Source organism: Cnephaeus nilssonii (genome assembly GCF_951640355.1).
Source record: "Cnephaeus nilssonii genome assembly, chromosome: 9".
NCBI lineage: Eukaryota > Metazoa > Chordata > Mammalia > Chiroptera > Vespertilionidae > Cnephaeus > Cnephaeus nilssonii.
The window spans coordinates 91,405,872-91,420,182 of record NC_137080.1 but is presented as its reverse complement, the minus strand read 5'-3'; the positions used below and the strand labels follow the sequence as shown (position 1 = coordinate 91,420,182).

The 14,311-nt window shown below is 44.3% G+C and overlaps 1 protein-coding gene across 2 annotated transcripts in view; it reads left to right on the top strand.

The window, feature by feature from the left end:
* Window positions 1–4,951: 4,951 nt before the first annotated feature.
* MAPK14 (mitogen-activated protein kinase 14) overlaps window positions 4,952–14,311 on the top strand; it is a 65,974-nt gene continuing 56,614 nt past the window's right edge. The window contains exon 1 of one of the 2 annotated variants that reach the window (XM_079781228.1): window positions 4,952–5,468. In XM_079781228.1, the coding sequence (XP_079637354.1) occupies window positions 5,353–5,468 (116 nt within the window). In that variant the 5' untranslated portion in view covers window positions 4,952–5,352. The remainder of the gene's footprint in view (window positions 5,469–14,311) is intronic. The other variant, XM_079781227.1, reaches the window with a different exon arrangement.

The window sequence follows — 14,311 nt, the reverse complement described above, 5'->3', positions numbered from 1 at the left end:
GAGGGTGGGGGGGATGTATTTGGAATATGGAAGAGGCACAAGCAAAGAGTTTTCAGTGCCCTTCAGCCACTCTGGCGCCTGGGGAAGAATAGTAAGATGACAGCCCCCATGGAGCTGAGCAATGGACACAGAAACAATGACCTTATTTGGGCCTGAGGCGAGTATGACAGGTAGGGTGTGTTGCAGAGAACTCATTATTGGGGTGGGGATGTTGGAGCAGGCTTGGGGGAACACTGATACATAGATAGGATTTGATTAGCAGAGAGAGGGGCTCAGGAGGTGGGGGCGGGAGTGGGGGCTCAGTCAGGGGGAACAGAATGAACCAAAGCAGTGACCTGTGAGAGTAGGAGGCTGCCTGGGCCTTGGGGTCTCAGGAGGAGAGGGGCGGGTGTGAGGTGAGGCCCGGGCAGCGGACTAGTCCTGGGGCTTTTGACCATTCAGACCAGCGAGTTTGAAAGGATGCAGCTTGCAAAACGCACACAACTGCCACGGCCGTGCCTCGCAGCCCTTCGGCAGTAGAGACAATGCCTCTGAGAGAAGCTGCCAGCAACGACCGTCATTCATTCCACAGATTTTGGCTGAGCGCCCGCGACGCGCCGGGCCCTGCGGCTTAAGGCGCGCCCCCGCCCGGGTCGAGGACGCGTAACCGGGACGCGGGTGCCCCGGACCCGCAGCCCCGGCGCCCGGCTCTCCGGCAGCGGCTCACCGGCTCCTCGGCGGGGGCGCAGTGGGCGCCGGGTCCCCGCAGCTCCGGCCGGGCTGGCGGCGCCGCCCACGGTCGCCGGCGGTTCCCGAGCCGTTGCGGCCGAGCCCGCGGGCGTTCCGGCGGGCGGGCGGGCGACAGGAGTGGGGCGAGGTGGGGGAGCAAGGGCAGCGGGGGTGGGGGACCTGGGCCGCCCTCCCGACACCTGGGCGGAGGAAGCCCCTCACCTGGGCCACCCTGGTTTGACCACTGGTTTGACTACTACTTTTTTTTTTTTTTTTTTTTTCCCCAGAGAAGGGAGAGGGAGAGAGAGATGGAAACATCCATGATGGGAGGGAATCATGGATCGGCGGCCTCCTGCACGCCAGACACTGGGGATCGAGCCCACAACTCGGGCACCTCTCTGACCGGGAATGGAACCGTGACCTCCTGGTTCATAGGTCGTCGCTCAACCACTGAGCCACGCCCACGGGGCTGCCACTCTTGACGGAGGGCCCAGCTGATGCCAAGCCTGGGGCCCTGCACCTCACAAACAGTAATTCACTGGTCTCCCCACAACCACATCAGGTCAGAAGAGGCTGAGGAAACTGGAGGCCTGAGGGCCACCCAGGTCTCCAGCCCAAGCTCCCCGCGCTGGGGGGCACGGCTGCCCAGGCCTCCGCTCTGCTCTCTCTCCTTTACCCGCCTTAACCTCCTCCTCCGAAGCTGGGGGCGAAAGGGGCTACATGCTCGCCTGGCGAGCTCAGGGAAGGCCTGCTTGGCGGCCTTGCAAACCCAGAGACCAAATTAACCACAAAAGATGGTCTGAAATAAAAAAGTTTTTAACGAAAAGCAATTTATGGTGGGTAGTCATGTCCTCGGTCGTTATCTTCCCTGACAATCTTTACCTTAACTAAGCCTGCCTATTGTCTTCTTGCATCTATGATAACATATTAAAATGTCAAAGTAGCCCAGCCAGTTTGGCTCAGCAGATAGAGCGTGGGCCTGCAGACTGAAGGGTCCTGGGTTTGGTCAAGGGCACATGCTTGAGTTGGGCACATGCCTGAGTTGGGCACATGCCTGGGTTGGGCACATGCCTGAGTTGGGCACAAGCCTGGGTTGCAGGCTCAATCCCCAGTAGGGGGCGTGCAGGAGGCAGCCAATCAATTACTATCTCTCATTGATGTTTCAATCTCTCTCTCCCTCGATTCCTCTCTGAAATCAATAAAAAATATATATTTTTTTAAAATGTCAAAGTAATTTTCCTTTTTCTGGGCCCCTCAAAGCACAGGTACTGCTCTTCGGAGACCACAAATCCCCTCATTGCCACTGAGTTAACTGTTGACTGTTAACTGTCCTATACTCACACATGTAAAAGGAGTGTGTCTGTCATTTTACTTTTCATCCAATCCCAGAGGTTTCCCTGCTTTGCTTTCGCCAGCCTCCCTAATGTATCACCAGTGGATTTCATGCAACCCACTTATGTCACCTCTTTTGATTGCAACGTATAAAACAAGATGCAAAGCTGCCACCCTAGCTGGCTTGGCTCAGTGAATAGAGCGTTGGGCTGCGGACTGAAGGGTCCCAGGTTCAATTCCGGTCAAGGGCACATGCCCTGGTTGTGGGTTTGATCCCCAGTGTGGGGTGTGCAGGAGGCAACCAATCAATGATTCTCTCTCATCATTGATGTTTCTATCTCTCTGTCCCTCTCCCTTCCTCTCTGAAATCAATAAAAAAATATATTTTTTAAAAGAGATGAAAAGCTGCCATTCTCCAGAGCATTATCTCAATCCATTGAGATTCTGCTTCCTGCTTCTTTTTAAAAAAAATTTTAAACAATATATTTTATTGATTTTTCTACAGAGAGGAAGGGAGCAGGATAAAGAGTTATAAACATTGATGAGCTGCCTCCTGCACAGCCCCTACTGGGGATGTGCCTGCAACCAAGGTACATGCCCTTGACCAGAATCAAACCTGGGACCCTTCAGTCCGCAGGCCGACACTCTATCCACTGAGCCAAACCGGTTAGCCAGCCCCTGTTTCTCACTACAGCCTTATATTTCTAATCAGCCATTGCAGTTTTACAATTGCTGGATTCCTGTATTCATGTCTAACACAGTATTCACTTTACCCATTCCTTTTTATAACTGTCTCTCCTCTATGAGAGCAGGGATTTTTATCTTTCATTAACTACTGAATCATCAGTGCCTAAAACAGTGTGGTAGATATAGTAAGTGCCCAAGAAATTTGTGTTGAATGATTGAATGATTGCCCTCAAGTTAATTGTAAGGTCCATGTAGGCACAACTGAATTTGCTTTTAGATCACCCTTTCATCAGAAATGCCTGGCACCTAGTAGGTATTTAATACATATTTGTTGAATGAGTGAGTGAATGTAATGCTCACTCCATCTTTACCCTTTTGGTCACCCTCACCTCATTATACCAATTGTTGTATAAATTTATGATTTTCTTAGGATTCCTACTTCCAAGTTTCCTCCCTCATCTCCTCAATTCTCCACTCCAAGACCTCATTTTTTTTCCCACAGTCATATTTTTGCTCTCACTTCCTCCTTCAACCTTCATTATTTCTTTGAAAGCTCCCTAACCTGCAGGTTGGCTTGGAACATTTTCAAGCACCATGTCTTTGTAGGCACGAGAATCCAGGCTAAGCCACATTGAATCAAAAAAGCAAAAAAAAAAAAAAAAAAAAAAAAAAAAGCTTTGCATGAATCAGGTTTTAGGTTTTCTTATTTTTTTCCTGGAGGAGAACTGAGGATCCTGTACTACCTTTAGTGCAGGTGCTCTGCTGCTAGTGGTGAGTAACCACAGTTCAATGGTCATTGTTCATAATTTGTTCAACAAATATTTATAGGCTATCTTTTATGTTCTGGGCACTGTGTTAGATGTGGAGACAAGATGGGCAAAATCTAAGCATTCCAAGGGATGCATAACACAAACTGAATAATCATGGGAAGTGATGAGAATTTGCTTGTATCTTGTTATTTCTTTTAGGGTCCAATTCTGCTTATTGTAACAAGCTTGAGCATAGGAGTAGGTTGGTAACAGTGAGGATAGGCATGGGATTATAATACCTTGCCTATTCATATTTAATATCTTGTTCAGCTTTACAAATGACCCTATTAGGTGAGAATGTAAGAAAGGAGTTCTCTTTTGCACTAACTGGAATTAAGGTCTAAGAAAGATCAATTGACTTGCCTAATAAGACCACTCTCTGCCTGGTCTTCTAACTCTGAGAGGCATGAATTAAATGCTTAACATCCTCTTCAGTGGAAGCTCTTCAGGGCAGGAGTCCATTTCAAACCCTCAGGGAAGTACTTTTTGTTTTGTTTTGTTTTGTTTTGTTTAATATATTTTTATTGATTTCAGAGAGGACTGGAGAGGAAGAGACAGAAACATGAATGAGCATCACGGATGGGCTGCCTCCCCCACCCCCCCTGCTGGGGATCGAGCCCACAACCCAGGCATGTGCTCCAACCAGGAATTGAATCCTGACCTCCTGGTTCATAGGTCCATGCTCAACCAGTGAGCCGCACCAGCGGGGTCCTCAGGGTAGTGGTTTAAAAAATACTTCTCAAAGGCAGATACCAGAGACTTTCCTTAATCAGAACTGGCTGGGAGGTATTGTAAAAATGCACATTCTTGGTGCCCATCACAGACCTATCCAATCAGACTCCCTGTCTGGGAATCTGCATTTTTAAACTCCCAAAGTGATTCTTATGCACATAAACGTTTGAAAACTACTAGGAGAGTTAGGGTGCAAAGCGTCCGTCTATAAGGCAGGGCTGATAATTACTTTGGGGATAGATTTCATCAGAATTCCTAAGACTAAGCCCTATGTCCTTGAGTAGATGGGAATGCAACAGCTTTCTGGACGGAAACTTTCTCTCTCTTTTTTTAATGCAATTATTTCTTGGAAATTGGGGGTTCGGCTGCGCAGGTGTTCTGCTGCTGGCGGTGACTAACCGCAGTTCAAAGATCTTTTGGCTCTTTTCCCGACACTCACTGTCCATTTCCACCAGACATTTGCCCCACCGGCCACGGTGGGGCGCACACGGCATGTGATGCCTGCTTACCTTCTCCTTCCCGGTCGCCTTCCCGCCCTTAACCGACACCAGGCTGCTTCCTCTGGTGTCCAGCTGTTGCTCTCTTCTCGCGAGAACTGCTCCTCCCGTCCTCCTCCCTCCTCTCCCCCCTCCCTTGGGCAGGTTCCATATTGGGTAAAATCTCGGTTCGCGGAGCGTCTCGGGAGCTCGTCTCGCGAGAGTACGGCGGGAGGCTCCTGTTCTCTGGCTCGGGAACAGCGACCACTGGAAGCCCAGCCGGCGCAGCAGCTGGGTCCGTGGTCCCGTGGCGCAGCCGGAGTCGGCCTGACAGAGGAGAGGGTGCAGGGAGAGCTTGGCGGGCGCAGCCTGGAGCCCCGGAGTGCGTCCTGCCCCTAGCTGGGCTTGCTCCCATCGCTGAGGCGCGTCCAGCCTGCGGCTGACAGGGGCCGCGCGCGGGAGTCCGCGGGGTTGCGGCCACCGCACCTGCGCGGGTGACCAGTGTGGGGTCCCGCCCTACCGCGTGGGCAACGAGGGCCAGGGAGCGGGTGCGGGTGCAGGCGGGGCCCCGGAGGGCCACCTCCTCCCCCCGCGGCCGCCGCTGGAAGATGTCTCAGGAAAGGCCCACGTTCTACCGGCAGGAGCTGAACAAGACAATCTGGGAGGTGCCCGAGCGCTACCAGAACCTGTCCCCGGTGGGCTCCGGCGCCTATGGCTCCGTGTGGTGAGTGTCACTGGGCCTGGGGCCGTGGTGGCTAGCTGGCCCTTTATGCCCCAGAGCCAGGCCTGCCCCCACGGCTCAGCGATGCACCAAGTGGCAGGAATTTTCCTTGGGGGAGGGCATCGCCACACTTTCGACCCCCTGTCCAGCACTCCCTGTGCCCCTTGCACCCCTCACCCTGCACACCTAGGTGGGTGGTCAGCTGTGTGCAGGATGCAGGTCCATGGTGGGCGGGCGGTGGTAGCGCTGGAGCTTGGCCCTGGCTGCACCCTGCGCATTCCCTCCTTGGAGGTTGCTCTGGGGCCAGGCACGGGGTGGGGGGCACTTTCCGCGGGGGGGGGGGGGGGGGCGGAGATCCTGCTGGCATCCAGCAGAAGGACGCTCTCCGAGGTGCGCCCACCCCGGGCGCCGGCGCCTGCCCTCTGAGCACAACAGCCCGGGGAGCTGCCGGGAGAAGCAGAAGGGAACAGCCCGGCTCGGAGACTGCGGTCGTCTGAGCAAAACTGACGGCGGAGGGCGTCTGTCGGGCTTTTTTGCAAGCCTCTGTCAGAATCCCATTTTGAGAGGCGTTCTTTTTGAATTTGCAGTTGAATTAGCAGCGACCCGTAGAGCTTAAAATACCGACTTTATCTCGGGGAGCGCTGTGCCAGCTTGAGTGGTGTGTTTCCGATTCGGTTGAAAGCGTATTTCCTTTGGCAGACTGCGGGGTGGGTGATCGCGCCGGCGAGAACCCTGCCGCTTGAGAAGCTGGCGGCCTCGCCGATTAGTCACATTCCGCTGCTCATTTAAGTATTGTTTGACAAAACAATTTTCTCACTTGGAGCAAGTGAGAATCAGATCCGTTGGGCGCCCTCAAGATCAAAAAGTCCTTAACAATGCTGGGAGATACTGTAAATATTTTTTAATTGCGACAATTCTTGTGAACAGTACCGTGTTTTTCAAGTCCCCGAGCGTTTGCGGGGTGGGGGCGGAGGGGGGCTTATCTACATTTATAGCCCGAGGAACACGATGGTTCTGTGGGAGATATATCAGCTTTAATTCACACTGTGCCTGTGTTTTAAATGAAATTAAATTAATACCATAAAATTTCCAGATCTGAAACATTTCACTTAACTTCGCTAACTTCCAAGGTTTTAGACATTACATTTTAGATTTACTATAATTCGAGAGCTCCTGATCTGAAGTTTATTCATGTAATCCATGCCCGTTGAACATTTGAAAAGGGGTCTATAAAATTATTTCTTGTTTTGGAACAAATTCCAGGCTTTTGAACGTATTAATCTTTAAGTATAATTCCTGTGTTTCTTAAAGTCACATCATGAATTTCCTGTTTGGTAGAATCTTCTGGGTAATTGAGATTGTGCAATTGTGTCCAACAACAGATCATATTGCAATATCTAGTTCAAGCTGCTTGAATTATGTTGCTAATGGCACCATACTTGACATCTTTTCCACATTTTCGTAGTACAGCGGACTACATTTTAAGGGAATTTGCAGCATTTTACTGTATATACAGTATATGTGTTATTGACTTGCTATTTTTCAAAGATGTATTTGGATCATTGCTCCTTTAATAGCTCATTAGTTTACTTGGTTTTTTTATTCTTGAATTGACATTAATTTTTGTAATACCAAATTTTTGTTTCCGATGATGTGTACTTTAATGCAGTGATACAGTAGATGAGTAAACTCAACTATGATGAGTTTAGTGAACTTGAACTGCTTGCAAGGTTTCCCTGCCGTTGGTGTGAATAGCTCTGCACTGGAACTGGAGGTTCAGATTCACAGTGAAGTGACGTTAAAGTGAACTCCACAATTCTTTATTGCTAGTATTCTTTAATGGCTGGGGAGCCAGAAATATCCGACACTTGGAAGTAATTTTGTTAAGCAGGTTTTAAGAAATACGTAATGCGTTCACATTGTATAACGTTCTAAAGGTATAAAAAGATCCTCGGTGAAAAGTCTTTTCTTTCTGTTCTCCAGCCACGCTATTCCTTTGCTCAGAGATAGCCCCTGTTAAGTTTCTTTAGTGTCTTCCCAGGAAGGCAGAGTTTGCTTGTTTTGTTCTTTAAGTGGTATTTCTGTGAAGGCTATTTAAGGTGTAACCTTTAGCACATTAGTGGAGGAAAGTACAGCTGATCTATGTAACAATTGACTGTAGACAAATATAACTGATTTTGGATTAAAATATCAGAATTTAGATTTAGAAGTAAGTAAGTGTATCTTTCAGAGTAGTTATTTGGAGTTCTTTCAATTAGCAACTTTTCAGGTATGGCAGAAAATACTCTATGAACTTCTCTTAGAATTCATTTTTGAGCCTGTGTTATTTTTCACCATCTTCATCCTTTGAGTGTAGATTTTGGGAAATAACAAAATCAAATTGAATCCAAATAATTTAGAGAATTTTTACTAAAGTCTGGTGAAAAAGATTAAGCAGTCAGGTTAGTGATACTGTTTTATGTCTAATAGGAGTCTCAACTAAAAAGTAATGACACAGAATTTCTTGTGTGACTTGTAGAACTGGATCTGAAGTCTGTTCCCAAAAAGAATCTCTGAAAGTATTTTAAGGAATGCAGCATCACTGAAATATGTGTCAGCTTCCTAATTTGATTATTCTGAACTGCGATATGCTTTGATGTGTAACTTAAACTTTTTTTTATGTCAAGGCTATTTTCATTATTTTAATTTGTGCAAAGTATATAATAAAAATGCAAATAGAGCTAGTGTGATAACCAACCACAAATCAAAGAGCAAGGAATCAGACTAGAAATCTGAGAATTGATAAAGTTTTACAAACATGCCTTTCCTTTTTAAGGGATAAAGGGAACTAAACTAAGCCTTGCAGTTTAAGGAACTTTGTACATTGTCTGTGAGGGGAAATGAAGCAAAATTGTTTAAGAATAGTTGTTGCAAAGCATTGATTTTGTGGGTTTGGGACAGAAACGGGTGAGGGAATCTTTGTGGTTAGTTTAAGGAAACATAAACAGGAACTTAAATGCCTTTTTCTGGGGTATGGTTTTCGGACCCTTGCTGTTGATTAGAGAAGGTGGGGCACTGGTAACCATAAAATAGGTGAGAGTTGAGAATTACTCTTAAAACATATTCAGTTACTTATTCAACGTATTTATTAAATACAAACTATGGACCTGATAGTGGACTGGGTTTCTTGGGATAGAGTGCTGAATGAGACAGAGCAAGATAATACAGTCCCTCATAGAGCCTATAGCCAAATGTGAATAGAAACCACATTTTATGCATTGCTTACTATGTTCCAGGCATTGTGGCATGAGATTTATATTTATCATCAGTATATAGAGTATATAACAAGACTTAGTAAGAGGTTGGCAACATTTTTTAAAAATATATTTTATTGATTTTTTACAGAGAGGAAGAGAGAGGGATAGAGAGTTAGAAACATGGATGAGAGAGAAACATCGATCAGCTGCCTCCTGCACCCTCCCTACTGGGGATGTGCCCGCAACCAAGGTACATGCCCTTGACCAGAATCGAACCTGGGACTCTTGAGTCCGTAGGCCGATGCTCTATCCACTGAGCCAAACCGGTTAGGGCAGCATTTCTTAAATCAAGTCCAGTTCCCTGAATGTTTTGTGCAACAGTTGTATATTAATAAATATAATAAATAAATTAAGCTAATTTTTTCAATATTAATGCCCATTCATCATTTAAAATCTTTCATTTTTATTTATTTACTTTGGATGAACCAGGACACAAATAAAAATATGTCATCGTTGAGTATATAAAGATGACTTTCTTGATATACTCAACGAGACAGACTTGCCCTTTACTTTACTAGTGGTGACAATAAGCCCATGCTGATCTTTTTTCCCATTTGTTTTTGTTGGTAACCAAAAGTAATGTGATTGGCTGCATATAATTAGTGCTAAACAATAAATATTTAAACATAATGGCAAATATTCGTATTGATAGATAAAGACTTTTTATTTTTTAATGTCTTTATTGATTTTATAGAGAGAGGAAGGAAGAGGGAGAGAGAGAGAGAAACATTAATGTGAGGGAATCATCGATTGGCTGCCTCTTGCATGATGGAGCCTGCAATCCTGGCATGTGCCCAGGAATCGAACTGGTGATCTCTTGGTGCAAGGGACTACGCTCAACCGACTGAGCCACGCTGGCCTGGCTATATATAAAGACTTTTAAGAAGAAGTTCAGTCAAGTTGGCTATGAAGCCATTTTATTTATCAAATCCCACTTTTTCACTGATAGTTTTCCATTGGTTCCCATTTTAAAATAAGGGTATTCTGGACCTCTAGCTTTTCAATTCTGCCAGTTTAGTTTCCTGACACTGAGGAGTACTCTGCTTTTGATTTCGTGCTAACTGTGTTGTTTGCCTCCCCCTTTCCCTCCTTTTTAAAGAAAGGAGTTGCTAGGTCCCTTGTCATAGAGCTGTGATTATATAAAGCCAATTCCACCAATGCCATTGCCCAGCTAGTCAGAGGGGTAATGACTTAACTTATTAAAGTCGCATCTCTTCCTCAGAATTGATAAAACAAAAATGAACTTACTGTCCAGATTAAATTTTCTCCCCAGAGAATTATTAGGCAGTGCATATAGTTAATTCCTGAATTTATGAATCTTGTCGATTTGAAATTCCTCAATGTGCATTTTGTAAAGTTGAGACTTTTGTGTATGTTTGTGTTATGTAAGTATAGGACATAAATAGAAACAATTGCCTCTCTAGACCTTTGAAAATACATTGGATTTTTTCTCTTTACTGTGAAATTTGGTATTGAATTGTTCCTGTCCAAGAGGTATAATTACTGTAGTGCTTTAAAAAATAAAAATCTTCATTATAAAATGGGTTCCCTGACGTGGAATCTAGGGATCCCAAGATTTCTTTAAACTTGAAATGTGTGTGTGTGTGTGTGTGTGTGTGTGTGTGTGTGTGTGTGTGTTTTAATAAAGCTTTCAGTATTAGAAGTAGTTTGTCTTTGCATAGTGCTTCCATAAATTAAGTATATATGTGTTAAGGATTTATAAAATTAACTGGCTTTTCAGCATTTCATTTCCTTTTACAGTTTTAGGGAAGAAGGAGATGGTGGTCTGTAAGTTCTGCATTTGAGAAATAGGTCCTGGCTTCAGACATGCTTGGCTCCCAGGCTGAATGCGGGGAGAAAGAGGCACAGAAGAGAAGGGACTCCAGGATGACCCCTGAGTTGTGGCTTAGGACAAATGGATGGATCTTAGTGCCATTATCTGAACTTTGGAGTATTACAGGGCATAGGATTTGGAGGCAAAGAGAGAGGAAGATGGGTTCATGCTAATCTCTCTGAGGATAGGACTCTAACTATTATACTGATATTTTGAGCAAATACTATGTCATTCTTCAGGTGCTGGAAATGGGATATGAGCAAGACAGGCAAAAATTTCTGCCCACAAGAAACTATATTCTAAGGGGGTGGAAGTAGAAGATGATAAACAAGTAAAAATTATAATATGCCAGGTGATAAGTACTATGAGGAAAATGAAGCATGGTAAGGAGAGGGAATACTGGGTTGGCTCTTTGAAGCAGAGTAGACAAAATGATATAGAACACCTGTTGGACGCGAGTGGGGAGAGAACATTTCAGGCTGAAGGATCAGCAGGTGCAAAGGCCCTGAGGCAAAGGCCCCTTGCTCTCTAGGAATAGCTAGGCCAGTATGGCTAGAGCTGAATGAACCAGGGGCCAAATAGTAGTAGGAGAAGGAAGTAGAGAGGCTGCAGATGGGCAGGGATCATGAAGAGTCCTTTTTTGCCTTTGTAAGAACTGTGCCTTTTACTCTGAGAGGGGAAGCCATGGAGGGTTATGATGTCAGAGAAGAGACATGATTTCACCTTCTGTTTTAAAACATCACTCTGCTCTGGGTCCCTACTTTTTTCATTTCTGTGTTTTATCCATTAGAGGTATTAATTGTAGTTTAGGTTGATAGGGAGAGTCAGATGAATTGGTGCACAGCCTGGACTGATGCTCACAATTGTCATTCCAAAAGACTTAGAATACCAGAGCCAGTACTCTTGGTGGGCCCTAGAAATTTGGGGTACTCAAGCTCTTTAAATAACATGGGCTTCCCTGAAACCAAAAGGAAGGGAGCAAAGAGATTGTCTTTAGGCTTCTGTAACAAAGGAAGATTAGCCTGCTGGCAGGTTGTTCACCTTTCTTTGGGTTTCTAGGTGTGTGTGTTTTATTTTGTTTTTACTGTCGGGTCATACTTTAAAAGTCATTTTTGCCTTCCTTCAGCATTTAAGATCTCATTTAATTTCTGTTTTATTTGGTCCTGTATCAACTTTACATTCATCCGCCTTTTCCCCATTACAGTAATTGTAGTCGAGATGGGATTGTTGTTACCAGTTACTAATATTTTGGCTACGAGGTCCCCACAACCTCTCTCTTAACTTGAATACATTTTATAGGTTAAAAGATTCTACACTTAGATGACCCTATAAGAGCCCATGGGAATGCTCGTCTCCCCCACCTTTACCGATACAAGTCCCTCTCCTCTTTCGGGAAAGCTATGCCCCGTTCGCTGCTCTGACATATAGTTGCAGAAAATGTGTTCCGTAACACTGATTCCCATGGCAACATAACAAAAGGTTATAGAAGAAATGTTTATTCTGTTTAGATCTGCTGTCAGAGTAACTTTAGACCCTGAACATGCCAGCTCCTGTTACTTGGAATGATGTTGTTAACAGATTTCCTTGTTTTCCTCTAAACCTTCACCCTTAGGCCTCGGTGGTATTGTCACTGTGCCTGTGACATGAGGAAGGTGTGTGAGGATGTGTGCCTTACCGTCAGCCTACTCACAAGTATGCTTTGGATGCTTTTCCAAGCTTATGATCCAGAGTGTAGGCATCACATAACATACATGTGACCATGCAAAACAAAAACAAAAACCCCACAAGCACACCGGTTGTCCCCTTTGTTTTCTTAAATCCATTAATTCAGTATTGCCAGTGCTTATAAAGATTAAAAAACAACAACAAAAAAGCAGGAAGGATCTCTGCTTTTGAAAGTATCATTCCACAAGGGGCATATTTATGTTGTTTCCTCAGGTGGCTTTGGAAATCCCCTTCCCTCTCCCCCCTCCATTTTTTAAAACTTACATTGCCATCTCAAATCTACCTTTATATTTCTAATGCTTCCTTGAAATCTTTTAGATTTTTCTGTGTCTCTTGAATCTAGTGACACACTGGTCACTTTTTACATCTAGGGCAACTTCATGCAAGGCTATGGGTTGAAGATCTGCGTCAGAGAAGCCTTTCCATCTGATGACTCACATCTAGAAAGTGGTGACATCAGTTGTGCCCACAAGAGGTCAGAACTTCTCCTTTTGATCTGCCAAGGGCTCAGGGAGGCTATGATTTAGGGGGAGGAAGGGAGTGTGAGGGTAAAGGTCCTCTAAATCCTTAACCCAGCCCTGTACCTGCACTTGAGCAATGTCTCTGTGTGACAGTTTCTCACCTACAAATTAATCTGCCCCTAATCATGCCCTTAGTCTGTCCTGTGACTCTGGCCTGAGGTGTCTGGTTTATGCAAATGTATATTCAACTAGTATATTTCCTCAGCCCTGTAGTAGATATAAGTTTATTCCCAGAAATAATGGCCTTATTCTTACTATCCCTAATAGCTATTTCTTTATATCCCCTTCTGTCAAATCCTTCATCTAAGGCTTTAGCTAACTTGAACCTTCTTGTACTCAGTCTTTTGAATTCTATTTATGTTTTCTCCAGACTGCCAAATGCTGGTGAAAATCTTAGTTATCTTCCTAATTTGGTATAATAAAAGATGACTCCCTAACACTCTCTTGGTATTAAATTTAAGTGAAATATTGATGTTGGTATCTTAAATTGATATATTTCTAATAATTTCCTCATCTGACATTATAAGTTTAGCTTGCTTCATTTTCTAATTCCTAGTTTGGTGTCCTAAGTGCTTTATGCTTTGAATGATATGCTTTGAAATGAGCAATCTCAATACATTAAATGATATATTTGCTAAAAGGAGCTAAAGGGGAAAAATAGCAAATGAAGAGAGCAGTAAATGTTATGAGTATCTATCAAGCTGTGTTTCCATTTTCTAATATACATAGTATTCCCTAGGATTACACAATCTATTGACATTTTGAGTGGGATAAATTTTTTTGTTGTGGGGTCTGTCTTGTGCATTATAGGATGTTTAGCAGTGTCCCTCTACCCTACTCACTAGATGCCAATAGTAACCCTCAGTTGATACAACCCAAAATATATCTAGACATTGACCCATGTCCCTAGGGGCAAAATTATCCTTGGTTGAGGACTACTTATATAATACTATATATTTAGATCGATTGGCCGTGAATAAAAATGAGATTGGATAACTTGAATTTTCCCCCTGCAAAAAGGATCGAAGCTATATACTTTCTGTGCATATTTTTTTTGAACTCATTACTTGATACAGTCTCCACAGTGGCCTTGTTCATATACTGTGTGTCCAAGATTGTACTTACAAACTTAATCTTAAAAATTTCTCCCCCTTTGGATTTCAAGTCTATTGAAATGTAGTGTTTCATGCTTTCCCTGATTACTTTCCTACACATTGTCAAGGACAGAGCTCTCGGAGACATAGCACTAACTACCCTAGGAATAGATTCATGTTGTAAAATTGTATGGGTCAGCCTTAGATACGTGGAGCTGATGTTTGAAGGAAGCTTATCATTAGATGAATGACAGTTGTCATGAAAATTACAATCAGGGAGTGAGCTAATTACCTGAAGATTTCTATTACTCTAGGTATTTAAAGCAACATCATTTTGAAAGTTTGAAATATGTGTGTGTATATATGTTTTTATGTT